General features: G+C 41.2%; 1 protein-coding gene across 3 annotated transcripts in view; it reads left to right on the top strand.

Moving 5' to 3' along the window:
* The window catches only part of gramd4a (GRAM domain containing 4a), a 67,167-nt gene that overhangs the window by 39,466 nt on the left and 2,569 nt on the right, over positions 1-25,132 (top strand). For 2 of the 3 annotated variants that reach the window (XM_051890138.1, XM_051890140.1), the window contains 14 exons: positions 132-252; positions 1,928-1,989; positions 3,953-4,088; positions 6,408-6,433; positions 6,555-6,646; positions 7,068-7,159; positions 7,479-7,527; positions 7,618-7,689; positions 8,148-8,191; positions 9,984-10,093; positions 18,299-18,453; positions 23,166-23,310; positions 23,475-23,568; positions 24,234-24,324. In XM_051890138.1, coding sequence (XP_051746098.1) covers positions 132-252; positions 1,928-1,989; positions 3,953-4,088; positions 6,408-6,433; positions 6,555-6,646; positions 7,068-7,159; positions 7,479-7,527; positions 7,618-7,689; positions 8,148-8,191; positions 9,984-10,093; positions 18,299-18,453; positions 23,166-23,310; positions 23,475-23,568; positions 24,234-24,324 — 1,289 coding nt within the window. The remainder of the gene's footprint in view (positions 1-131; positions 253-1,927; positions 1,990-3,952; positions 4,089-6,407; positions 6,434-6,554; positions 6,647-7,067; positions 7,160-7,478; positions 7,528-7,617; positions 7,690-8,147; positions 8,192-9,983; positions 10,094-18,298; positions 18,454-23,165; positions 23,311-23,474; positions 23,569-24,233; positions 24,325-25,132) is intronic. The other variant, XM_051890139.1, reaches the window with a different exon arrangement.

Raw genomic sequence — 25,132 nt, forward strand, 5'->3', positions numbered from 1 at the left:
ATGTAGTAAGACAAGAAATTTTTATAATATTTCCTGTTAACACTTACATATCCTGGACTAGATCATAATATTTGTCTTCATACAAAAGGGTTCATTGAAGTATATGGTAATTTGTATGATTTTTATTTCAGAGGAGGAATTGCGGAAGCTCAGAGAAGAAACCAATGTGGAAACTCTTAAGCAGGAGCTGGAGAGAGAACGCAGCCGAAGACTTGACCTGGAACAGAAGATGAATGATGTGCTGAAGACCAGGTGAAAAAACTCAAAAATAGACAACACCAACAAACTTTACAGAGTTGACATAAAGTGTCAGACAATGGATGTAGAGCACAGGAGCCTTAGGCCACAAATGCTCTATGCAAGTACTAGGGATTGGGAATAGAAAACTGCTTCTTATTTGGAATTAGTTCCATTGATTTTTGAACGTCCACATATTTCCACATGAACACTCAAATTTTATTGTACAGTATATAGACATTTATTGTAATGCGATTTATGAACAAATGATCTAATCAGTTTATTTGTATTAGGAAGCACAGTATACTGAACATACACTATATCAAAAGAAAGAACAGAGCCTCTGCTTAAAACAAAAACATAAATCTTAATGCATTCTTTTTTTTATCACCACTTGAATATGGCTAATTTTCATACAAAAGCAACATCTTGAACAAAAAAATAGAAAAACACATTTGTGTCGAAGACTATGTCTGGATCTGATTCAGAACTATGATCAAAACATATATGGAGTAGATCAAGTCCATCAGCACCACCAAAGCTTCACAGTCCTATAGCTCGCCCTGGGTCGACATTTCATTACTTAACGTTAGGCAGTTTTGATTTATATACTGTTTATTGTTTGATGATCGTGTTAGCTTAAATGTGCATAAGCAATGCTTCTTCTTTGCCTGTGTTTTGATCTAGAGTTTCTGTATTTTTTCAGAAGATACATAATAGCGCCCCCTCTACTGTATATCAGTGAAAACATGGATTTCCGTAAAATTCTAAATGGTGAAAAAATTTCGTCAATGGTGGGGAAAGACATAATATCATCCATTTATTGGTTATCGGCCACAATATGAAAATAATTATTGACAAAATCAATTGAGTAAACGTTAAAAGTTGAATTAGGTTGTTGTTTCAAAGAAAACTTTGTTATTTTATAGTATCCTTCTATAGGCTGTGGTAAACTGATGCATGTTGACAGTTCAATGACCTGGTCCTGTACTCTGTCACAGCAGGACTGACCACAGTGGGCTGCCCACGCCACACGCTGAGCTATAAAAATAGCTACTACATCCCACCTCCCATGACCCTGTCAATGTCTATATGTAGAGAGGCATGCACAACAATACGTCAGTACAGAGTGTACTTTCCACTGATGTCATTTCAATATCTAATTGATTGATTTGATTGCCGACCTGTTAGGCTTGTGTGCTGTATGTTGAGGAGAAGTTTTTAAACATTTACCTTCAAATATGTGTAGAAGATCAACGTGTTGATGAGATTTTGACAAAACAAATAATTTTATATAATTTTAGGTTAGAATAAAGTTATAAAAAAATTTAATTGGGGGAATAAAATAAAATTGTATTTTAATGCAGCTTTATTTCAATTTTCAAAAAATTGTAAGAGTTTTAGTTTTGTTAATAACAACACTTATTGCAAACTCTTTGACTCTAGTAATTGCAAAAATTGCTCAGAAAAGTATGGTTGGTTAGGTCTGAGAAAACAATTTGTTTGCAGATTCCACTTGCTTTGACATTTTGTTTTCTAATGCTATGACAGTCTGTAACTTATTCAGTCATGTTACATGTGTGTTTTTGTGGCTACTGTGAATGTTTCATAAAACTACATATTGTCATTTTTTTTGTATGGAAGTTTTGTATGAACTGAAGGTTAATGTAGTTTGTGTTTCCTGGTGCAGGTGTGAAGATTCTCCACCTCAGCCTCCACGGAAACAGCAGCCACCTGCAGCTAATGGCACAGGTAACACAACCGACAATGTTATGACATTAAGGGTACATTTAAATGACAACGATGTACTAAAAACAGAAATGTTTTTCCTTTGCTTTTTTTGAAATGATCCCTGTTCACACAGATCCGCAAGAAGGATAAAACTGCTGTATTATTCATGCCAGGCCCGTAGTTGGCGATGTCACTTTGTAAAGAAACAGTACGCACCTATAGACTTTTTTTTTTATTATTATTAGTACACACCTATAGATTGAAAATGTAACACGCATGCGCATGATGTCACCGTTTTCACCGCGTTTTTTTTTTTTTTTTTTGTAGTTTACACAGCGGCAACAATGGTATTATTTTCAAAACTTGCACTTTGAAACCCGTTTTCAAAAGTTTTTGTTTTCAGGACCTAAAACGCCGTTGTCGTGTAAATGAACGGCCAAAAGGCATTAAAAATTTTCCATTTTTTGTTGAAAATGGTGTCATGTAAACACCCCTTAAAAGTCTCAAAATTATTTACTTTTAGATGAAAAAATGTCTAGACCTCACCATTTTCAGATAAACTATAACAAAGGAATTTTAAGGCAGAATTATATGTATTGTTTTCAGATAAGGCAACCCCACAATACACTGCAAAAAGCTAAGTGAAAAGAATTCATCCAACATGGCGGACAAGAAAATTGTAATGGCTAAATATATTTCTCTTTCAGTGCTGAAACGTATCAATAAAACTAGTTCAGTTTTATTCAAAGTCTATCATTTGTATCTTTGTTTTTGATTTGCTTCTTTGTTCTTATTTTTAATAACAAAAATGAAAAACAAAAAACAATAGTATATATATATACATACATATATATGTAAGCAATAAGGTACTCGAGGCTGTGCTGTATCGTGAATAAGTCACGGCTGAAGGACCTCGTTAGGCACGACGCGAAGCGGTGACTTATTCACGATACAGCACTAGCCTCGAGTACCTTATTGCTTTTATAAAACGGTTACCACACAATACAAATATTAAAGCCAAAAATATGTATCAATGCAACTTTCATTAAGTAAACTTTCTCTAAAGCCTTACTTTAGTCCCTGACCATGAACAGCAACAGAAGTTACATTATTACGCCATTAGATGTCTTTATGAGTGTGTCAGTCAGTAGACTTTTACATTGAAAAGACTGAATTGTTGTGAACACGGAACAAGACACAACTGACAAATGCTTTGACTAGCACTGTCAGTCACGGGAAAACCCCTTAAATGTTAAAAGGACAAGATAATACATCAGACATTTAAACAGATTTTTTATTATGAACATAGGACTGACCTGAAGGAAAATGCTAAACCTAAATGCAGGTAATACACTCGGTCACTCATTCTCTTTCTCACAATACTCTTCTACATAATACAGTAAGCTTCAAGGAACAATATCAATTGAGAACGTACAGTTTGCGTTGCTAAGAGTGGTTGCTAAGGGTGTTGTGTAGTGATACACAGAACTGTTGAGTGAAGAGGTCATAGCAGTGTTTTATCATGAATAAAACACAGCTATTGACCAATCAGAATCAAGGACAGGAACTAACCGTTTTTATATATATATATATATATATAAACAAAAAACAAATTTTCCAGAACATTTTGTAAATTACTGCAACAAAATCAGTAATTTCTATCTGACTATTGTTTTTGTCTGTCAGTCATTTGGGTTAAAATGGTAATTGTGGCTCTAATCCTGTATAAAGGTTTTGGATTTTCCGCTTGTGTGTGGTTATTAATTCTGAAAACTCTGCTTCAGGAAGCTTTCAGCCTGTTATTTTAGGCACTTGTCTAAATTTGTAGACCAACTAGGCCAGACCGACCCCTTTTGTTTGAGGCAGGAAATGAGAATGTAGAGCACAAGCTCTCTGTTTCTCACTATGCCCACTGTTGGATTTAGATTAATAGAGCTTTGGATGTGGCCTCTGAATGATGTATATCTCTAAACTCTCACTGTAGACAAACAGCAGAAGGAGACGGTGTGTTCGCGGCTGCAGAGCTGGCTGTATGATCGGTTTGGGGTTTACATTGAAGATTTTCGCTTCCAGCCTGAGGAGAACACAGTTGAGGCTGAGGAGCCACTAAGTGCTAAAAGGTCAGTGAAGAAAGATCACCTGTAGAACATTATACAATTCAGATTATTTTGTTGCACATGTGTTTTTAAATTATGTACAGGTTTGGAAGAAGTGTTCAAAATAGAATGAAGTCATTCTTCATGTCATTCTTGTGAAACTAAAATACTCTGCTCTGTTATCATTTCCCATAGTTCTTTCTCTGTCCAGTAAAATTTTATTGTAAACATCTGCCCCCCTGTGGTCAGGATGCTTTTAGTCAGAATAGGCCAAGTATAGTGGCAAAGAGGAGATCTTCAAAAGGGGCTGGACTTACATAACATGGAGCTTTTACTTTGACTAGAAAGTTAATTTGCATGTCAAAATAAAAGTTTTCTATGTTCTCCTCTTTTATCAAATGATGTATTTCTCAGAGGGTTAGTGTTTGGTTTTACCATGAAAAATGTAAGCTTGATTGCCTAATCTTTGGTGGTCCAGCCCTTAAAATCTGGCCCAATTTTGAAGAGCTGGCCTTCTTTTTGGAGTTATGTAAAATAATATTCTGGGTTTAATGCAGCTTGTTTTAAAAAAAGATATTTCAACTTATCATATTGTAATTATTATTAAAAGTGTAACTCATTTTTAAACTTGTTTTGTGCTAATAATTTGATGCAATTGAAAACAAGGCAGTCCAGTCTGCTTGTAAATGTTTTTATGTTTGGGGGTTATTAATTTAAGACTTTTATTTTAAAGAACCAATAAACATGAAGAGTTTTCAAAATAAAAGACAAATTCATAGTAAAACACCCCCCAAACCCTTCTCAAAACCCTTACAAACATGCTGTGTACAGCCTTGTTTTTACTTTTCATTTACTGGAATTTACGATTACTATACAATGAACACTAGTGAAGCAGGACTCAACAAGTAACAGAAAAAAAAAAAAAAAAGAATCCAGTATGTTCAGAACTTCAGATGTTTTAGAGCTTTCTCAAAAAATAGTAAGGTTCACTGTTTAATCCACTTGGTTTATTTAAAGGATTAGTTCACTTCAGAATTAAAATTTCCTTTTAATTTATTCACCCCCATGTCATCCAAGATGTTTGCCTTTCTTTCTTCAGTCAAAAAGAAATTATGGTTTTTGAGGAAAAAATTCCAGGATTTTTCTCCATACAGTGGATTTCACTGGCTACCAATGGGTTGAAGGTCCAGACTGCAGTTTAAATGCTGCTTCAAAAGGCTCTACACGATCCCAGACGAGGAATAAGGTTCTATATATATATATATATATATTTATATATATACTTTTTAACCACAAATGCTTGTCTTGCACTAGCTCTGCGATGCGCCACGCATTACATAATCACGTTGGAAAGGTCACGTGTGACGTAGGTGGAAGTACCGCGATAGGGTGAAAAACTCAATAATTGAGAAAAACATCTAATTTTCTCCTTCAACTTCAAAATCGTCCGACATTGCTGTTTTATCTTTTTTTGTAAAGGCCGTTTGACTTAGTCTTTGCACATTTGCTTTGTAAACACTTGCTCGGTACTTCCGCCTGCGTCTCGCGTGACCTTTCCAACATGATTACGTAATGCGTGGCGCATCGCAGAGCAGTGCAAAACGAGCATTTGTGGTTAAAAAGTATCTAATTTTTTTTTTTTTTTTTTTTTTTTTAGAAAATGACCAATTGTTTCGCTGACAAGACTTATTCCTCATCTAGGATCATGTAGAGCCCTTTGAAGCTGCATTGAAACTGCAATTTGGACCTTCAAAGTGTTGAACCCTATTGAAGTCCACTATAGGGAGAAAAATCCTGGAATGTTTTCCTCAAAACATTCATTTTTTTCAACTGTAGAACGAAAGACATAAACATCTTGGCTCCCATGGGAGTGAGCAAATTATCAGGAAATTTAAATTCTGAAGTGAACTAATCCTTTAATACAGACTACAGTTATTTCGAAACCTATTGAGAAGTTTTGAAGTTTTGTTGTTTGTGGTAGAATTCTCAGAAGTTCTGAATCTGATGTCCAGTCGATGCATGTAACTGCCTCAATTATACATGAGGCTATTGAGTCGTCCATGTCTCTTAAACGTCCCCTCAGGGATCAATGGAGTACATCTATCTGTCTCTGAAGAGGGGTATTGAGTGTGTTCTGCCCACAGCTGTCTGCTTTCATTGATTTACACGGTTTAAGTGTCACTGTGCTATAAAAATACAAGACAGGCTGTGGTTGGTGGAAGAAATTAGTGATGTTTGCTGAAGGCAAGGTAACTTGTCCCCACTGTTTGTGCCTTTGACATGAATCATATCTCAAACTCTGTCTAAATGAAACTGCTTTTGCTTGTTTGTTTTGTCTTTCAGATTAACAGAAAATATGCGACGACTTAGTAAGTCTATTTTTGCTGTTGTATTTAAGTGTTCACGCATTTTTGTTGATGTTGAAGCACTAATATACACTTCATGCTTTCAGCTTAACTTGTTTATCTTTACATTTTTACTTTTTTCTAGAACGGGGTGCCAGACCGGTAACAAATTTCTTACGGAATCTTTCCGCCTTATCCAACTGGCACTCAGTTTATACGTCAGCGATTGCCTTCATTGTGAGTGGCTTTCATCAGTTTTCTATGTTTGCAGTTATACTGTACATATTACACATCCTGCATTTCTTTTGGACACAAATAAGTTACTTACAGTATGTAATTTACTATTTACCACTAAAATATGCAAAAAATCTTTGGTTACACTTTATTTTAAGGTGTCCTTGTTACAATGTAATTATACATTTAAGTACTGAGTAATATTAATTAACAACATGTACTTACTATAAGGTTATGATTAGGATTAGTGTTTAGTTTAAGGTTAGTTTCATGTAATTATGCATAATTTACTGTTATTACTACAAGTACATGTACCAAAGGAACTAAAATAAAGTGGTACCAAATGTTTTACTTACAAAATCTTTACTTGCTCATTAAATTGTGGGTTTTAAATTGTGTGTGGTGTTTTTGTTTTCTGTCACAGATTTATATGAATGCAGCATGGCATGGCTGGGCTATTCCTTTGTTTCTATTCTTAGCCATTCTGAGGTTGTCGTTGAACTACCTCATAGCCAGGTAAGACAATGTTCGCTTTTTCACTAGTATGTCTTTGAAACTGTGTCAAATCATTTCAGGGTTCAATTTAAAATGTTACCTAGATTTAACTTAAATTTCTATATGTGAGGGTGTTGTTGCATATTGGCTGAAATTGCCAATTGTAAGAATTGATATACTACCAAAAGATCAGCATCATGTCAGCATATTTGTCCACTCAGGCAGGCATTATCACTGTACATGTACTGCACATGCAGTGACTGTATATAAACACAAAACAAACATACATATTGTGTACATACATGTACAAATCAATTTAATTTTGTTCTTTTTTCTATAGAGGATGGAGAATTCAGTGGAGTATTGTGCCTGAAGTTTCTGAACCTGTGGTAGGAATGTTTTTCGGGGTAATATTTCAGTGACTTTTGTTTTTATGTTGTGCATATTTCAATATTCTTTCTTGTGGTCTTTTTTTCCAGGAACCTCCAAAGGAAGACCTGACTGTGTCTGAAAAGTTTCAGTTAGTTCTCGATGTTGCACAAAAAGCACAGGTATCAACTTTACAGGCTTGTACACATGAATGCTTTTATTTTTTACATTTTTATTTTAATAATAAAGCTGTCCATTGCATTTACATTATTGGTCAAGAGTTTGGACACACTTTATTAATTCTCCTGATCTTGAAAACTTTTTGATCTGATGGATTCTTCTTTTGTGTATGAACTTCTTTACAAAACAAAAATAAATTAAACAAAATTTTTTTGTTATGAGTGAGTTTGTGATAGTGATAGTGAAGGAAAAGCAGCTGATAGTTGTTAAGCATAGATGGAAATTACTTTAAAATGGTTTATTTTATAGGTTTTGAGGACTTTTATTTTATAATGTGAAATAGTCATATGAAATTGTGTTGTGGACATTTTGAATTATAATTTCCATAATAATATTATGGACATGTCTCTCAAATTTCATTTTGTGTATTGTTCTTTTTGATCCACATATTTTTCTGCAGAATCTTTTTGGTAAGATGGCAGATGTTTTGGAGAAAATCAAAAAGTAAGTAGCTCTTTAACTTTTATTGTTGGACTATGGGCTCCTTAACCCCTTAACTGTCACCATTCCGCTAGCAGGACGTTTGCCATTGTATACTTAAAACTAATATCTTAGTCTAATCCTAAAATAATAATGACAAACTATATATAGCAATGAAAGTGAAAAATCTTCTTTTTGCATGTCTTTTATGTGTTTGTTAAAGGTTGAATTCAAACCAAATACTGCCATTCTGCCTATACTATTTCTGAATAGGATGTCAGTTTCATAAATTGTATGAACATTATGGAAATAAATGGTTCAAGTCACTCATAGGCTATATGGAAATGGAAGAGTCCCTATGTGGTCACAAATGGAGCCTGGATGGTATCTAGTGGAAAAGTTTGGTACTGCGCCCAAACAAAATCTTACTGAAAGCTCAATTATTGAGATATCAACCCAAAATTTGAAACACAACTTGATTAGATTTTAGATTTTGACTCCTTGATTTTCTTGCAGTTTTAAGGCAGGAACACACCAAGCCGACGGTCGGCCGTCAGGCAGTTTTTGTTCATCGGCCAACTAAGTTTTCTCAGTGTGTTCTGAAGTTGGTCCTCGTCTGCTTTTTTTCGGCCGATTTGACATGCTGAATTGGAGTCGGAGCTCGCCGGTCAGTCGGGCCATCTGATCATTCTGATTGGCTGTTCAGCTACTGCCACCTGCTGGTACGGAAAGGCATTTCATCTTACGCAGGCGCAGAACGGACGTGCTACTTGGCCATCAGCTGTCGAGCGTCGGTTTGGTGTGTCAGGGCAACTTTGGACCCAGACGCTGCCGACGTGAGCCAACCCCACAGTCTGCTTTCGTCGCCACTAGTTCATCAGCGTCGGCTTGGTGTGTTCCTGCCTTTAGAGTAAAACAGTTTTGTAAAATATATATTTTATATACATTTTAAGATTTACATTTTTCTAAACTAAAACTTCAATAACTATTTTTTTTATTATTTCACTTTCATATTTCTTCTTTCACTTCTAAAATAATCTGCCAAGTGTCCCCTTTATAAGGAGACCAAACTTAAGCCTGTGCTCAAAAGTATTCAAGATTTAAAACAATTTAAGTTGGGGTCTGTTCCCCAAAAATGGCAGTTAAGGGGTTAAAGGGACATGATGATAGAAACATATGAGATCAAATGTCAAATATTGATATCAATGCTTTGGTGTTCGCTTGCAAAACTTTTGCATTTTCCCTACAATCTTCACAAACAAATGCAAAATTTTGCCAGGAAACATAAAACTGGTGATGGAAATAATACAAGATAAGAAGAAAAACTATTTCAATGATTTTGCGAGAAAATGCAATACTTTTGTGAGACAACACACACATTTCACAAGACACAAGACAAAAGTTTCCAGAGAAGTTTCTCGGGGCAAAACTTTTGCATTTGCAATTGAAAAAAAATGGTGATGGAAATAATATGACATGAGAAGAAAAATGTTAATGATTAAATCTCAAATTAAATTTGAGATGGGAGAAAAGATATATCAGTGCTTTTGCGTTCGCCTGAGAAACATAACATTTGAGCCAGCAAACAAATCTAGTGATGGAAATAATATTTCAAGGCTTTTGCGATTGAACATCGATTTTTGAGAAGTTTCACAGGGGAGTGCAAACATTTTATGGGTGAACACAAAACCAATGAAATATTAGAGCTCTGTACAGGGAAAGTAAAAATGAGCTTATGACCTGAAGGAAACTAATGAATGTTTCTCCATGTTTGTATGTGTTTGGGTGGATGTTTGTGTGCGTATGTGTACATCAGTTTGTTTATGTGGGTTCAGCCTGAGATCACTCAGAAGTTGTACATCGCTCTGTGGGTGGCCTTCATCTCCTCCTGCGTCCTGCCCTATAAGCTGATGGGCTTCATGATTGGTGAGAATTATTACTCATAACCCCACACATGTACATAAACACCCAATTCACACTAATAACATTACAACACAAACAAACACTGCCATTCTTAATGGCTTATTGTTGCTTTCATATGAAACATAGTCATGTCTCTTGTGTAACAGCACTGAATGGGCATATTTAAGACAAATCCTTTTTCAGAGAGGGGGGAGTTCACTGAATTGTACACTGCATGAATTGCGACCATAGATTGGGTTGATTATTTTTCTGTAGTGAGTCATTTTAGCGCCCTATTTACTAAAGGAATTATACAGATCCGATAATGGTGCAAACATGCTAACATCTGATCATAATTAACAAGAGACATTTAGCGACAAGGTACACTACTGTTCAAAAATTTGGGATCATCATTAAAATGTATGTTTTTGAAAGAAGTGAATACTTATATTCGGCCAGGATGCCTCTTTTATCAAAAGTGACAGTAAAGACTTAACATTGTTACATAAAAAACAATCAAGTTTCCAAAAAAAATAAAAATTAGCACACATTTTTTCCCCAACATTGATGTATAACATATAACATATAATTTTTGAGCCCCAAATCAGCATATTAGAATGATTTCTGAAATATCATGTGTCACTGAAGACTGAAATAATGCCTGCTGGAAATTCAGCTTCCCTTTCAGTCGGTCACGTTCGACGTACGTCAGTAGTGACCGACGAATTGGGATATCGCTAGAGAGCCCTATCAGCTTCGAGTGAACTACAACAGGCCAATGGAGTTGGCGTGCGATATTTGCATAATGCGCACCGCCCCCGCCAGGTGGTATAAATAGGGGAGCAGATGCAATCGCACTCTGTCTTTCGCTTCGGAGCCATCTAGTGTGTTTCCAGCTTCAGACTTCAGTGAATTCTTCAAGCTAAGAAAAGAAAGGAAAATTTCTTCTTCTTGTGTTGGTGTAACGGCACTTCAGCGAGGTCGCGAGCTTCCCGAGGAGCCTGAGCTTAAAGCTCTCAACTGTTGTTTTTACAGCACACAATTTCCAATTCCCAGCATTGTGTCTGTTGCGATTTGGGCCGGTTCCTCCGTTGTGTTCGGGGAGTGGTGTACCCGAACACATCGTGACACTCCCTGTGTGCTTCAGCACAAGAGAGCTGAATTTTTCCCCTCCTAAAAGAGCTTCACAGACGAACCCTGCGTCTTTTTTAAGATGTCATTTCGTCTGTGCGTTACTGGATGCGGTCGTTCATTGGTCCCCGCTGACGGCCACAATCGCTGCATCACGTGCCTGGGCGTTCAGCACGCTGAAGCAGCTTTTGTGGATAGTTCATGTTCTCACTGTGGGAACATGACTATTGCAGTGTTGAGATCGAGACTCTCGTTCCTTGGTTCTCAGGGAGCGGGGGTCCCCTCCCCTATGCCCCGTGCCGCCGTTTTCTCTGGCTTCGGCCGGGGTGACGGTGCGCCGGCGTGTAGGCAGGGTGATCTGAGGATCACGGTCAGGGCTTCCCCGCCGAGCGCCGCTCCGCGGGCCCCTGTCCCCTCTACCTCACTGCAACCGGTGGTGTTGCTGACTGAGCGTGCTGGTCCCTCTACGGAGCGACCAGCCGTTTCTTTCGGAGCACCGGCGGATGACTGCATGTCGATCGCGGCATCGGAAGGTGAGCAAGAGTCCTCGGGAGATGAGGACTCGGCTGCGTTACCTCCCTCCGGGACCGTAGCGTTGTCCGAGCCTGATCCTGAGTTGACGGCTATGCTTTCCCGGGCTGCCGAGAAGGTCGGGCTCGTCTGGAACCCTCCACCGTGTCCCGAACCTTCTCGGCTCGATGATTGGTACCTCGGGGCGGCCCGCGCTGGTCCCCAGCGCCCCGCCCCGATGCCATTCTTCCCGGAGGTGCATGATGAGGTGACCAGGTCCTGGCGGACGCCCTATAGCGTTCGTGCGAGACCTGGTCCCTCGTCCGCCTTCACCAACCTGGATGGCGGGGAGGCTAGGGGATATACGCGGATTCCCCCAGTCGAGAGGTCTGTTGCGATGCAACTGTGTCCAACGGCCTCTGGCTGGCGCGGTGAGCCGCGTCTCCCATCCCGGGCCTGTAAATTCTCGTCAGGCTTGACAGAGAAAGCTTACAGAGCCTGCGGACAGGCTGCCTCCGCCTTGCATGCCATGGCCCTTTTGCAAGTTCATCAGGCAAAAGCGTTGATGGAAATGCCCCAGGGAGGTCTTGACCAGCAGCTGCTTGGGGAGCTGCGTGCCGCCACGGACCTCGCCCTCCGGGCGACTAAGGTGACGGCACGTTCTGTTGGTCAGGCGATGGCCACGCTTGTGGTCCAGCAACGCCACCTCTGGCTGACCCTTGCTGATATGAGGGATACCGACAAATATCGGTTCCTGGACTCCCCCATATCACAGGTCGGCCTTTTCGGTGACGCGGTAGAGAGCTTCGCCCAGCAGTTCTCTGCCGCCCAGAAGCAGGCTGAGGCTATCAAACACGTCCTGCCCCGGCGGTCCGCTGCTGCCTCCACCCCGCCGCCGGCAGCACAGCCTCAGCCCGCTCGTCGCCGAGGGCGCCCGCCTGCGTCGTCCTCCGCCCCTGCTAAGTTGGCAAAGCAGCAGCCTACACCAGCCAAACAGCAGGGTGCCGGTCGCGGACGCGGCGCCCAGCCCGCTCAGGCCAAGCCAGGTGGCAAGAGGTCGAGGAAGACGCGACCCTGAGACGGGCGACCTGGAGGGGAAGGTTCCTGCTCTTCGGGAGAGGACTCCATCGTCTCTCCCACCCCCGGAGGAGGGCCGGGGGGAATTTGTGAAATTGTCTGTCCCGCCGCTGGCTCTCCGGAGTCCAGCGGTACCCACTTCATCACAAAAGGAGCAGTTTCCCAATCCTCCAGGTCACAAGAGACTGTGGCTGTCAGCGCGCGAGGCTCCGCCTTGCCACTCGCAGCCCACTCTCACTTCGCCAGCAGGTCCCAGTGTGATGGTCGAGGCCGCCCCCCAGCCGTCTCCCATTCACACTGTCACCTCGCAGAGTCTGACCCCACTTCGGGCCGCTGCGCCGTCCGAGTCGGGTTCCAGCACTCTGCTTCGCTGCCCCACCCCCGGTGCGTCTGTGGTGCCTTTGGTCCCGCTGGCTCGGTGTCTGGAAGCCTGGATAGCGCTCCCCAGCCCGTCCCGCTGGCTCATTCGCACTATCAGACTCGGCTATGCGATTCAGTTCGCCCGGCGTCCCCCGGTCTTCAGGGGTGTCCACTACACTCAGGTGTCCCTGGACAATGCACCTGTTCTCCGGGCGGAGATTGCTGTCCTCCTGGTGAAGGATGCAATCGAGCCGGTCCCTCTAGCCGATATGAAGTCAGGGTTCTACAGCCCCTACTTCATTGTACCAAAGAAGGGCGGTGGGCTACGGCCAATCCTGGATCTGCGTGTCCTGAACCGGTCCCTTCACAGGCTGCCGTTCAAGATGCTTACGCAGAAGCGCATTTTCGAATGCGTCCGTCCCCAGGATTGGTTTGCAGCGATCGACCTGAAGGACGCGTACTTTCATGTCTCGATTCTGCCTCGTCACAGACCCTTCCTACGGTTTTGTGTTCGAGGGTCGGGCATATCAGTACAAAGTCCTACCCTTCGGGCTGGCCCTGTCGCCCCGCGTCTTCACGAAGGTTGCGGAGGCGGCCATTGTTCCGCTCAAGGAACAGGGCGTTCGCATCCTCAACTACCTCGACGACTGGCTCATCCTGGCCAGCTCGCGGGAGCAGTTGTGCGAACACAGGGACATGGTGTTAGCTCACCTCAGTCGGTTGGGTCTTCGGGTCAACTGGGCCAAGAGCAAACTCTCCCCCGGGCAGAGGATCTCTTATCTCGGTATGGAACTGGATTCGGTCGCCCGGACTGCGCGCCTCACCGAGGAGCGCGTCCAGTCAGTGTTGACCTGCCTGAGTACGCTCAAGCGCAGGACAGCGGCCCCACTGAAACTCTTTCAGAGGCTCCTGGGGCATATGGCATCCGCAGCCGCAGTCACGCCGCTCGGATTGCTTCATATGAGGCCGCTTCAACACTGGCTCCGTGGCCGGATCCCGAGATGGGCGTGGCAGCGCGGTACGTTCCGTGTCCCCGTGACACCGAACTGCCGTCGCACCCTCACCAAGTGGTCGGACCCTTCGTTCCTGCAGGCTGGAGTTCCCCTCGAACAAGTGTCCAGGCATGCTGTGGTCCTCACAGATGCCTCTGCCACAGGGTGGGGGGCCACGTACAACGGGCATGCAGCGTCGGGTCTGTGGACGGGGCCCCAACTGCATTGGCATATCAATTGCCTCGAGTTGCTAGCAGTACGTCTTGCACTGGGCCGCTTCCAGGAGCTGTTGACAGACAAGCACGTACTGGTCCGCTCGGACAGCACTGCGGCCGTTGCGTACATCAACCATCAGGGTGGTCTACGCTCCCGCTGTATGTCGCAACTCGCCCGCCATCTCTTGCTATGGAGTCAGAAGCATCTGAGGTCGCTTCGTGCCATTCACGTCCCAGGCGTGCTCAACCGTGCAGCCGACGAGCTCTCACGGCAGCCTCCGCTTCCGGGCGAATGGCGGCTCCATCCCCAGGTGGTCCAGCTGATCTGGCAGCGCTTCGGCGAGGCACAGATAGATCTGTTCGCCTCCCCGGAGACTGCCCACTGCCAGTTGTTCTATTCCCTGACCGGCGGCACGCTCGGCACGGATGCCCTGGCAATCAGCTGGCCCCGGGGCCTACGCAAATATGCGTTTCCCCCAGTGAGCCTTCTCGCACAGCTCCTGTGCAAAGTCAGGGAGGACGAGGAGCAGGTCTTGTTAGTGGCTCCATATTGGCCCACTCGGACCTGGTTCTCGGACCTCACGCTCCTCGCGACAGCACCTCCCTGGCCCATTCCTCTGAGGAAGGACCTCCTGACTCAGAGACGGGGCACCCTCTGGCACCCGCGTCCCGACCTGTGGAAACTCCATGTGTGGTCCCTGGACGGGACGCGGAGGTTCTGAGTGATCTCCCGCAAGCGGTCGCAGACACCATCACTTCCGCTAGAGCTCCTTCTACTAGGAACCTCTATGCGCTGAAGTGGAACCTATTCGTCGAATGGTGTTCCTCTCAACCAGAGCGAGAGGACCCCCGATCATGTTCGGTCAGAACCGTGCTTTCCTTTCTGCAAGAGGGCCTGGAGCGAAGGCTGTCTCCCTCCACCCTCAAGGTGTATGTTGCCGCTGTCGCCGCACATCACTATGCAGTTGATGGTAAATCGCTAGGGAAGCACGATCTGATCGTCAGGTTCTTGAGGGGGGCGAGGAGACTGAATCCTCCCCGGCCCCCCTCTGTACCCTCTTGGGATCTGACCCTGGTTCTTACATCTCTCCGGGGTCGTCCCTTCGAGCCTTTGCAATCAGTCGAGTTAAAAGTACTGTCCCTAAAGACCGTCCTCCTGGTTGCATTGGCCTCGCTCAAGAGGGTAGGGGACCTGCACGCATTTTCGGTTGACGAATCGTGCCTGGAATTCGGGCCCGGTGACTCTCACGTTATCCTGAGACCCCCGCCTGGATATGTGCCCAAGGTTCCTACCACTCCCTTTCGAGATCAGGTAGTGAACCTGCAAGCGCTGCCTTCGGAGGAGGCAGACCCAGCCCTAGCTTTGCTCTGTCCCGTCCGCGCTCTGCGCCTGTACGTGGACAGAACGCGAAGCTTCAGGACCTCAGATCAGCTCTTTGTCTGTTACGGAGGCCAGCAGAAGGGAAAGGCAGAGGATGGCCCACTGGATAGTGGACGCCATCGCCCTGGCGTATGAGTCCCAGGGCGTGCCTTGCCCGCTCAGGTTGAGAGCCCACTCCACCAGAGGAGTGGCCTCTTCCTGGGCGCTGGCGCACGGTGCCTCGCTGACAGATATCTGTAGAGCTGCGGGCTGGGCGACACCTAACACGTTCGCTAGATTCTATAGCCTTCGTGTAGAACCGGTATCTTCCCGTGTACTCGCTTCCACCAGCCGGTAGACGCGAAGAGCCCGTTCTAGTGTCGGCTTGCAATGCCACTCCCGCCCCCTGGGCCGGATATGTGCATCCTTTTTACTCCAGTCGAGTTCCCCGCTTGGCGAACCCTGTCGAGTTCCTCCGCCTCCCCCTTCGGCTCGGACATTGCGGAGTGTCTGATGCCAGGCCAAACCTCCGTCACCGACGTTGACGTTTGGCTGGGTTCCACATGTCGTGACCCCTCCACGTGAGTGGTCCCATGTGTGTATTTGTCCACGGTCAACTCCCTACGGCGAGCCCGTGTCTTTCCCTAGCAGAGCCAGCTCTGCTGTCACCTGTCAGATGAGTCTCCCCCTACCCAGGTGGAGCCATCCCAGGGACTCCATATGCGTACTGCCCACGGCCAGTCCATATGTGTACTCTCCACGTAAATTCCTCCCCTACGGGTGGGTAGTGGTCTCCGCAGCGTCCCCTACGGGTTCGCTTCCCCAGTGTAGTCTAGTTTACTTAGTGGGTATGTCGGAACAGCAGTAGACTCTCTCGGCGTAAGCTCGCCCCCTTCCCCGTCCCACTGGTGCGCCGGGTGGCTAGAGCTTGCGCTGGGCACTGGAAGGGGTTCATACTGTGGCGCTTTATTTGGGATCCCAATTCGTCGGTCACTACTGACGTACGTCGAACGTGACCGACTGAAAGGGAACGTCTCGGTTACGTATGTAACCCTCGTTCCCTGAAGGAGGGAACGGAGACGTACGTCCCGTCGCCACAGTTGCTGTACCCTCGCTGTAGTGCGGACTAGATTGTCTCCTCAGCGAAAAACAGAGTGCGATTGCATCTGCTCCCCTATTTATACCACCTGGCGGGGGCGGTGCGCATTATGCAAATATCGCACGCCAACTCCATTGGCCTGTTGTAGTTCACTCGAAGCTGATAGGGCTCTCTAGCGATATCCCAATTCGTCGGTCACTACTGACGTACGTCTCCGTTCCCTCCTTCAGGGAACGAGGGTTACATACGTAACCGAGACGTTTTCCATCTCAGGAATAAATTATAAATTATATTACAATTGTATATTGTAATAATTTTTTATAATATTACTGTTTTTACTGTATTTTTGATCAAAATGCAGCCTTATAAGAAACTTATAAGAAATACCTTTAAAAAACATTTTACCGACACAAAACTTTTGAATGGTAGTGTACTTAAAGGGTTAGTTCACCCATAAATGAAAATTCTGTCATTAATTACTCACCCTCATGTCGTTCCAAACCCGTAAGACCTTCGTTCATCTTCAAAACACAAATTAAGATATTTTTGATAAAATACAATGGCTCAGTGAGGCCTCCATTGACAGCAAGATAATTACACTTTCAGATGCCCAGAAAGCTACTAAAGACATATTTAAAACAGTTCATGTGACTACAGTGGTTCAACCTTAATGTTATAAAGTGACGAGAATACTTTTTGTGCGCCAAAAAAACAAAATAACGACTTTTCAACAATATCTAGTGATGGCCGATTTCAAAACACTGCTTCATGAAGCTTTACGAATCTTTTGTTTTGAATCAGTAGTTCGGATCGTGTATCAAACTGCCAAAGTCACGTCCCCCAGTGGTGAACCATTGAAATTTCGAAACACTTATGATGCAACAAAGCCTTGTTTACTGAAATCACGTGACTTTGGCACTCCGGACCACTGATTCGAAACAAAAGATTCGTAAAGCTTCGAAGCAGTGTTTTGAAATCGGCCATCACTAGATATTGTTGAAAAGTCGTCATTTTTATTTTTTATTTTTTTTTGGTGCACAAAAAGTGTTCTCGTCGCTTCATAATATTAAGGTTGAACCACTGTAGTCACATGAACTGTTTTAAATATGTTTTTAGTACCTTTCTGGGCATCTGAAAGTGTTAATTGTCTTGCTGGCAATAGAGGCCTCACTGAGCCATTGGATTTTATCAAAAATATCTTCATTTGTGTTCCAAAGATGAACGAAGGTCTTACAGGTTTGGAACAACATGAAGGTGAGTAATTAATGACAGAATTTTCATTTTTGGGTGAACTAACCCTTTAATGGTAGCTTTTTGTCTAATATATATAGTAAATAAGAGCATTCTGTGAAATGAAGTGTGCTTTCACCTTGTTCCATAAAATTTAAGTTAATTTTATTAAATATGTATAAAATAAAAGTTTTTTTTTTGTTATGAAATGCTGTTGTTTTTATCATTCTCATGTATGTGTGTTTTCCCTGGTAGGGCTTTACGCAGGCATCAAGTTCTTTATTATAGACTTCCTTTTTAAGAGCTGCCCGAAACTCAGAGACAAATACGACACTCCGTACATCATGTGGAACAACCTGCCCACCGACCCTCAGCTGAAAGAGCGCAGCAATGCCACTGTGTCTCGACGGGTGAGAAAGAAAGAGACAATGTCATACTCTAACAGCAGCCTCCTGGGTGTTTTTACATTTAAAATGTCATACCTATTTGAAACATTTTTTTCAGAGTGTCAGGCACTGTAAATGTGTGCGTGTGAGAGTGATGGGTGTTGCCTCGTAGGAGAATCATCAGTGTAGGTCGCTGACATGACGATCACATATAATCTGTTGTTTTTCTCTCTCAGCTGTCTGGGTGTGAGAAGGTAGGGACTGTGGTGTGCTTCTGCCAGCACCTGTGTGTGTGAGATCAAACCATCTGACCTTACTTTCTTTACCTGTGTGTGTTTGGATCTAGATGCACCTTGTGATATGAAGTTTGTCTGTGCCCAAATGGATCAAAATGGCTGCTTAGTCTCAGTGGCCCAGTTAACTTAACTTAGGTGTATTTCACAGAGAAATGTCCAAATCATATTTCACCACAAAATCAAAAGAGATATATATATATATAATTTTTTTAATTACAATTAGGCATATTTAAAGTTAAAGTTAAAGAAAGTTATCATGAGCATTGTAATGTTTGAAGCTGATATCATAACAAATATCACTAGACGGGAAAGATTTTAAAACGAGATCTTACCTTCATGTTGTGGAAATATAAACCTGAAGACAGAATGCAACGAGTGTAGCGCTGAAAAGGGCCAGGTCTACATAAGGTCTATAATAAATAAATAAAAAAAACATTATTTTTATTGTATTGCCAAAAAACCTCTCATTACTACGTAACCCCTAAAGTGCCAAGGTGATGGAAAAAATGAGATGGGTTTTTTTGCGAGCGAACTCAAAGTTTCTTGGGGGAACGCAAAACATTTGCGAGAGAACGCAAAAGCATTGGCAAAATTTTTCCTCCCATCTCATATATCTTTTCCATCACCATCTCCCTTTAGGGGCTTCGCACATTACCATAATGCTTAAAAAGGCACATTCTAATCACCATAATGCAAAAAATCCTATTCTCACTACTATAATAAAAGCATTCTCATTAGTGTCATGCAATAAAATTCTATAATCTTTTGCATTATAGTAAGAATGATATTTTTTTTTTGCATTATGGTAATGAGAATGTGTGCTAGGGGTGTACTTTATTGTCATGAAAGTCACAATGCAAATCGTAATGGTCTTGAAATAGTCTTTATTTTCTTCATCCAAACTGTGGTGTAATATCAGATGGACATTTCTTGCTCTCTGTTGTATTGGCTCTTTATTTAAAAATCTGATATAAAATATCATTAATTGACTGATATTCTGAAAGTATTTAATGATTTTGCTTAATCTATATCTAATGTGGCTATTGCAGTTTAATGTAATGTATACAGCTAACGTGCCATTTTGAATCCATTTTCACAGACTATGTGATGGGTTTGCTCTGTGTGTGCATACTGTAGATAGTGTCATTCAAGACAAAAAGGATTGCTTTGCTCAAAATCTGAGTAGTTTCCACCAGTGTTATTTTAGTATCATTGAGATACTATTATATTGTTTTATCAACAGTTTGAATTAGTTTTTTTATTTTTTTTATTTTCAGTTTCATTTTAATTTTAGCTAAATTTTTAGTAATCTTGTGTTTTTGTCATTTTTTTTTTTTTTTTTAAGTCTATATAATTTTTTATTTCAGTTTTAAGTTATTTTAGTACGTCAGTTTAAACTAAATGAGAATGAGAAATGTTTCATTGGCAACTAGATGAAATAATATTTTATTTGATTTGTTATATAAAATAAATGTTATATATATATATATATATATATATATATATATATTTTTTTTTTTTTTTTTTTTTCATGGTTTTTAATTTTACTTACCTATACTAACACTGGTTTCCACAACAGTGCAGCTGTAGTTTGGGTTCTTTAGATCATTAGAGGTAGAAATAGAGGTAGCAATAGAATTTTTCAACAATATCTAGTGATGGCCGATTTCAAAACGCTGCTTCATGAAGCTTTACGAATCTTTTGTTTTGAATCAGTAGTTCGGATCGTGTATCAAACTGCCAAAGTCACGTCCCCCAGTGGTCAACCATTGAAATTTCGAAACACTTATGATGCAACAAAGCCTTGTTTACTGAAATCACGTGACTTTGGCACTCCGGACCACTGATTCGAAACGAAAGATTCGTAAAGCTTCGAAGCAGTGTTTTGAAATCGACCATCACTAGATATTGTTGAAAAGTCGTCATTTTTATTTTTTATTTTTTTTGGTGCACAAAAAGTGTTCTCGTCGCTTCATAATATTAAGGTTGAACCACTGTAGTCACATGAACTGTTTTAAATATGTTTTTACAGTTTAAACTAAATGAGAATGAGAAATGTTTCATTGGCAACTAGATGAAATAATATTTGATTTGATTTGTTATATAAAATAAATGTTTTATATATATATATATATATATATATATATATATATATTTTTTTTTTTTTTTTTTTTTTTTTTTTTTCATGGTTTTTAATTTTAGTTACCTATACTAACAATGGTTTCCACAACAGTGCAGCTGTAGTTTGGGTTCTTTAGATCATTAGAGGTAGCAATAGAATTTTTCCCTTTAGGACCCTGAAATGAAGTATTTTGATTGTGTTGTCATGGGAGTCTGTGCAGAGAGAACATACTACATGCCTTTGAGAATAAGCTCAATGGTGGTTGCTAACATTACCTTTATCCTTCTCTCAAAACATCATTACACTGACTTACCTACATAAACGCATTTCATGTTGACTTTTGCTGCGTTCACAGCATGTTGTAATTACCGTAATTACGAGATGACAACACTCACACTTTCTACTCAGAGCTGTTCACGTCCTCAGACTCGGAATTATGCGCAACACCTTCAACCCCAATATGAATCTTCAGCGGTCAGGTGGTACAAGTCAGAGCTCTCCAAAAATTCCCAGTTTACAAGTTTTAAATATGAGTTCTACGAGGATGTGAACACGTTTTACGTCTCTTAATTACGATAATTACAACATGCCGCGAACGCACTTTGTGTTAGTGATGATGAAAAAAACCTTTTTTAAGCTTAAAGTCAACAGGAAACCAAAATGAAACTTGTTTGCTTCCCTAATATATATTAAAAGTAAGGGATAATCCACTGCTAACTGTGTATTAAACGATTTTAATGCACGACGTGGGGGGAAAAAAAACACCTGACGCAAAGCGAAGCATTCAGATCGTTTAATGTACAGTTAGCCATTGATTATCCCGCTTATACCATGGTCATTTGCCAGCATTGACAAGTTAAAGCTGTTATTGATGTTTGCAGCACAATATTTGACCGGAAGGGTTAAAATGACGTTAGATCTAGCATTCTTTTCGCTTTAAATCTGATACAGAGATAAAGTAGTAGAGTAGGTTACATTTATTTGATTTAATTATAATATTTATTTGAATGAATTACCCTATCGAGAGAGAGAGATGCGCGTGTGCATTACCTGCATCTGTACAGCGTCTCTCTACTATCAATGAAGCTGTGAGTTGAATTACTTAAAAAAAAAAAAAAAAAAGATGTTACAACTTCCTTGCTGAGTAATATAATTTAGCGATTCAGTAGTGAAGTGTCTCTTCAACCCCAATATGAATCTTCAGCGGTCAGGTGGTACAAGTCAGAGCTCTCCAAAAATTCCCAGTTTACAAGTTTTAAATATGAGTTCTACGAGGATGTGAACACGTTTTACGTCTCTTAATTATGATAATTACAACATGCCGCGAACGCACTTTGTATTAGTGATGATGAAAAAAAACTTTTTTAAGCTTAAAGTCAACAGGAAACCAAAATGAAACCTGTTTGCTTCCCTAATATATATTAAAAGTAAGGGATAATCCACTGCTAACTGTGTATTAAACGATTTTAATGCACGACGTGGGGGGAAAAAAAACACCTGACGCAAAGCGAAGCATTCAGATCGTTTAATGTACAGTTAGCCATTGATTATCCCGCTTATACCATGGTCATTTGCCAGCATTGACAAGTTAAACCTGTTATTGATGTTTGCAGCACAACATTTGACCGGAAGGGTTAAAATGACATTAGATCTAGCATTCTTTCCGCTTTAAATCTGATACAGAAATAAAGTAGTAGAGTAGGTTACATTTATTTGATTTAATTATAATATTTATTTGAATGAATTAGCCTATCGAGAGAGAGAGAGATGCACCTGCGTCTGTACAGCATCTCTCTACTATCAATGAAGCTGTGAGTTGAATTACTTTAAAAAAAAAAAACAGAGCGATGTTACAACTTCCTTGCTGAGTAATATAATTTAGCGATTCAGTAGTGAAGTGTCTCTGCTCCTGTTTCTGTGTGCTGTGCGGGTCAGTGGCGTATGTATGTGTGTGTGCTTCAATGAAAAATTTATATAGAATGTTGATTAAACTGGCTTGGCACTACTTGTGCATTAAACGGTTTTATTGCACACCTTCCAGCCAATTAGAATCAGACAGACCATGGTATAATTGCTATTGTGAGTGATTGATTAGTGCATGTGCTTCCAGAAGAAAAAAAAATGTTTCTTTACCTCCTCAAACAGCTATCCTTTATTAATATAAATATCATGAATACCCTGTCCCAGAAATATGTGAGATTATGTAAGTAAAATGGGAAAGATTTTTTTTTATTTTTTTTTTTTATTGACTTTAATGTTATCAGTTAATGCAAACTGTTTCTTTGAGTAGTTTTAAAATCCCTCGCTTTTATGTTAAGATTCAGCCAGTGGTCTCACGGAGCAGTTTAGCCACCATCCCGCCCGGAGTGACCCGAGAGGAAGAGAGTGGCCGTCCACACAACACAAAGAAAGGAGCATTCCATGAGATCTTCAACCTACCTGAGATTGAGAGACCTCTGCCCGGTGAGACCTCTCGCAGACTTGGTTCTTGTCTAATGAGACTTTGTATCCCGAAGAAAAAAAGTACTTGAAACCTAAATAGGCTTGAGTTGGAGATGCCAAACAGATTTTTACTCAATTCTCTTCCCACTTGTGTGCAACCAAGTGATTTAGTTGTCTTTTTTCAGTATGTGAGAATGGATGGAGATGCTGTCTGATAAACAGAGACAGGAAGATGCCCACTGACTACATTCGCAACGGGATGCTCTACGTCACCGAGAAGTAAGAAACATTTGCTCAGCAGTGTTGGGGAAAGTTACTTTTAAAAGTAATGTGTTACAATACTCCCTAAAAAGTTACTAATTGCGTTACTTCTTATGGAAAGTTACGAGTAATCGCCTGCTTACATTTAGTCTAGAACTACCATCATGTTTACACACCGCACACAACGTCTCTGCACTTACTCACGATTTCTCTCAACAAGTGGACAAGAGAGGTGTCAGTCAATAAATGGGAAAACAAAGTAACTTGCGTTACTTATTTGAAAAAGTAACTCCGATATTTTGTTGTAAATGCAAAAGAAATGCGTTCCTTATCAGTCAGTCACGTTCGACTTTACGTCTCATTGCGTCAGTCAGTTCTGACGTAACGTCTCCGTTTCTCTCCTTCAGGGAACGGGGGTTACATTAGTTACCAAGACATTACTTTACTCGTTACTTGAAAAAAAGTAATCTAATTACATAACTCACGTTACCCCCAACACTGTTGCTCAGTATCTGATTGCTGAGTGCAGCAAGATTCTTCTAACGCTGAAGATCTCTTTATGTCGTTATGAATAAATTCATGCCAGTATTTTACATCATAACAGATCGAGAGACTCCCTAGAATCAACTGATGTATATTAATGAAGTAGCAGTATAATTACAATTTGCTTGTCCCTCCATCAGCTACCTGTGTTTTGAGAGCTCCAGCTCTAGATCAGGGTCTTCAAAGAAGAACAAAGTCATAAAACTGGTGGACATCACAGATATCCAGAAGGTATGTTCAGTGTTATTTTAAACTAAAATGTAATTGAAATAAAGCTGAAATAAAGTAAAATATAAATATTACAATGCAAACTTAAGTGGCTATTAGAAATGTTGCACTGGTAACTAACTGAAATAAATGAGACTGTTTCAGCTTTTGTTATTAACTTTATGGATCTTTGACTATTTATGCTTCATGCACTTCCTTGATATGAGGACTGACTTTGTGTAACACAGCAGTAGGTGGCAGCAGTGCACCACTGGCTGCACATGAATAATGCATTTTCATTTAAATATTTGTGGAATTATTTCAAAATTCCTAAAAGCAGTTATTTTTACACAATTAAAACTGCTTATCTAAGATTCTAAAATATTAAAAAGTTATTTACACACATTTTCTCATATCATAGAAATGGAATGCAGCTTTTGCCCAGATTTGCAGTCTGTCAATTGTCAGCAGTCAGTTGACAGATTTCACAGAAAACTGCATTGTGTTTGATGAGCACAGACTTTTTAGGCATCAGACCATTGACTGTCAGATTTTAAGTCAGAGTCTGAGCCCAGACTACTCAACTCCGACTGCCCAAATTCTGCAGACTGGCTATGACTAGTGTCATTTCGTCTGGATTAAAAATCAGGGCAAAAGTGCTGTAGTATATGCCATTGTTCAGCCTTAAAACTGAACAATGGCAAACTCAAATTTGAATTCTGCAATTTCCAAGATGGTGAAGTTGATACAAATGAACACATCTGAGAAAGAACTAGTCAATAGATTTGACAATTTTGTGAGGTTTACGAAACATATTCAGTTCTTTAAAGAC

This window comes from Ctenopharyngodon idella, chromosome 4, assembly GCF_019924925.1.
Source record: "Ctenopharyngodon idella isolate HZGC_01 chromosome 4, HZGC01, whole genome shotgun sequence".
Classification (NCBI taxonomy): Eukaryota; Metazoa; Chordata; class Actinopteri; order Cypriniformes; family Xenocyprididae; genus Ctenopharyngodon; species Ctenopharyngodon idella.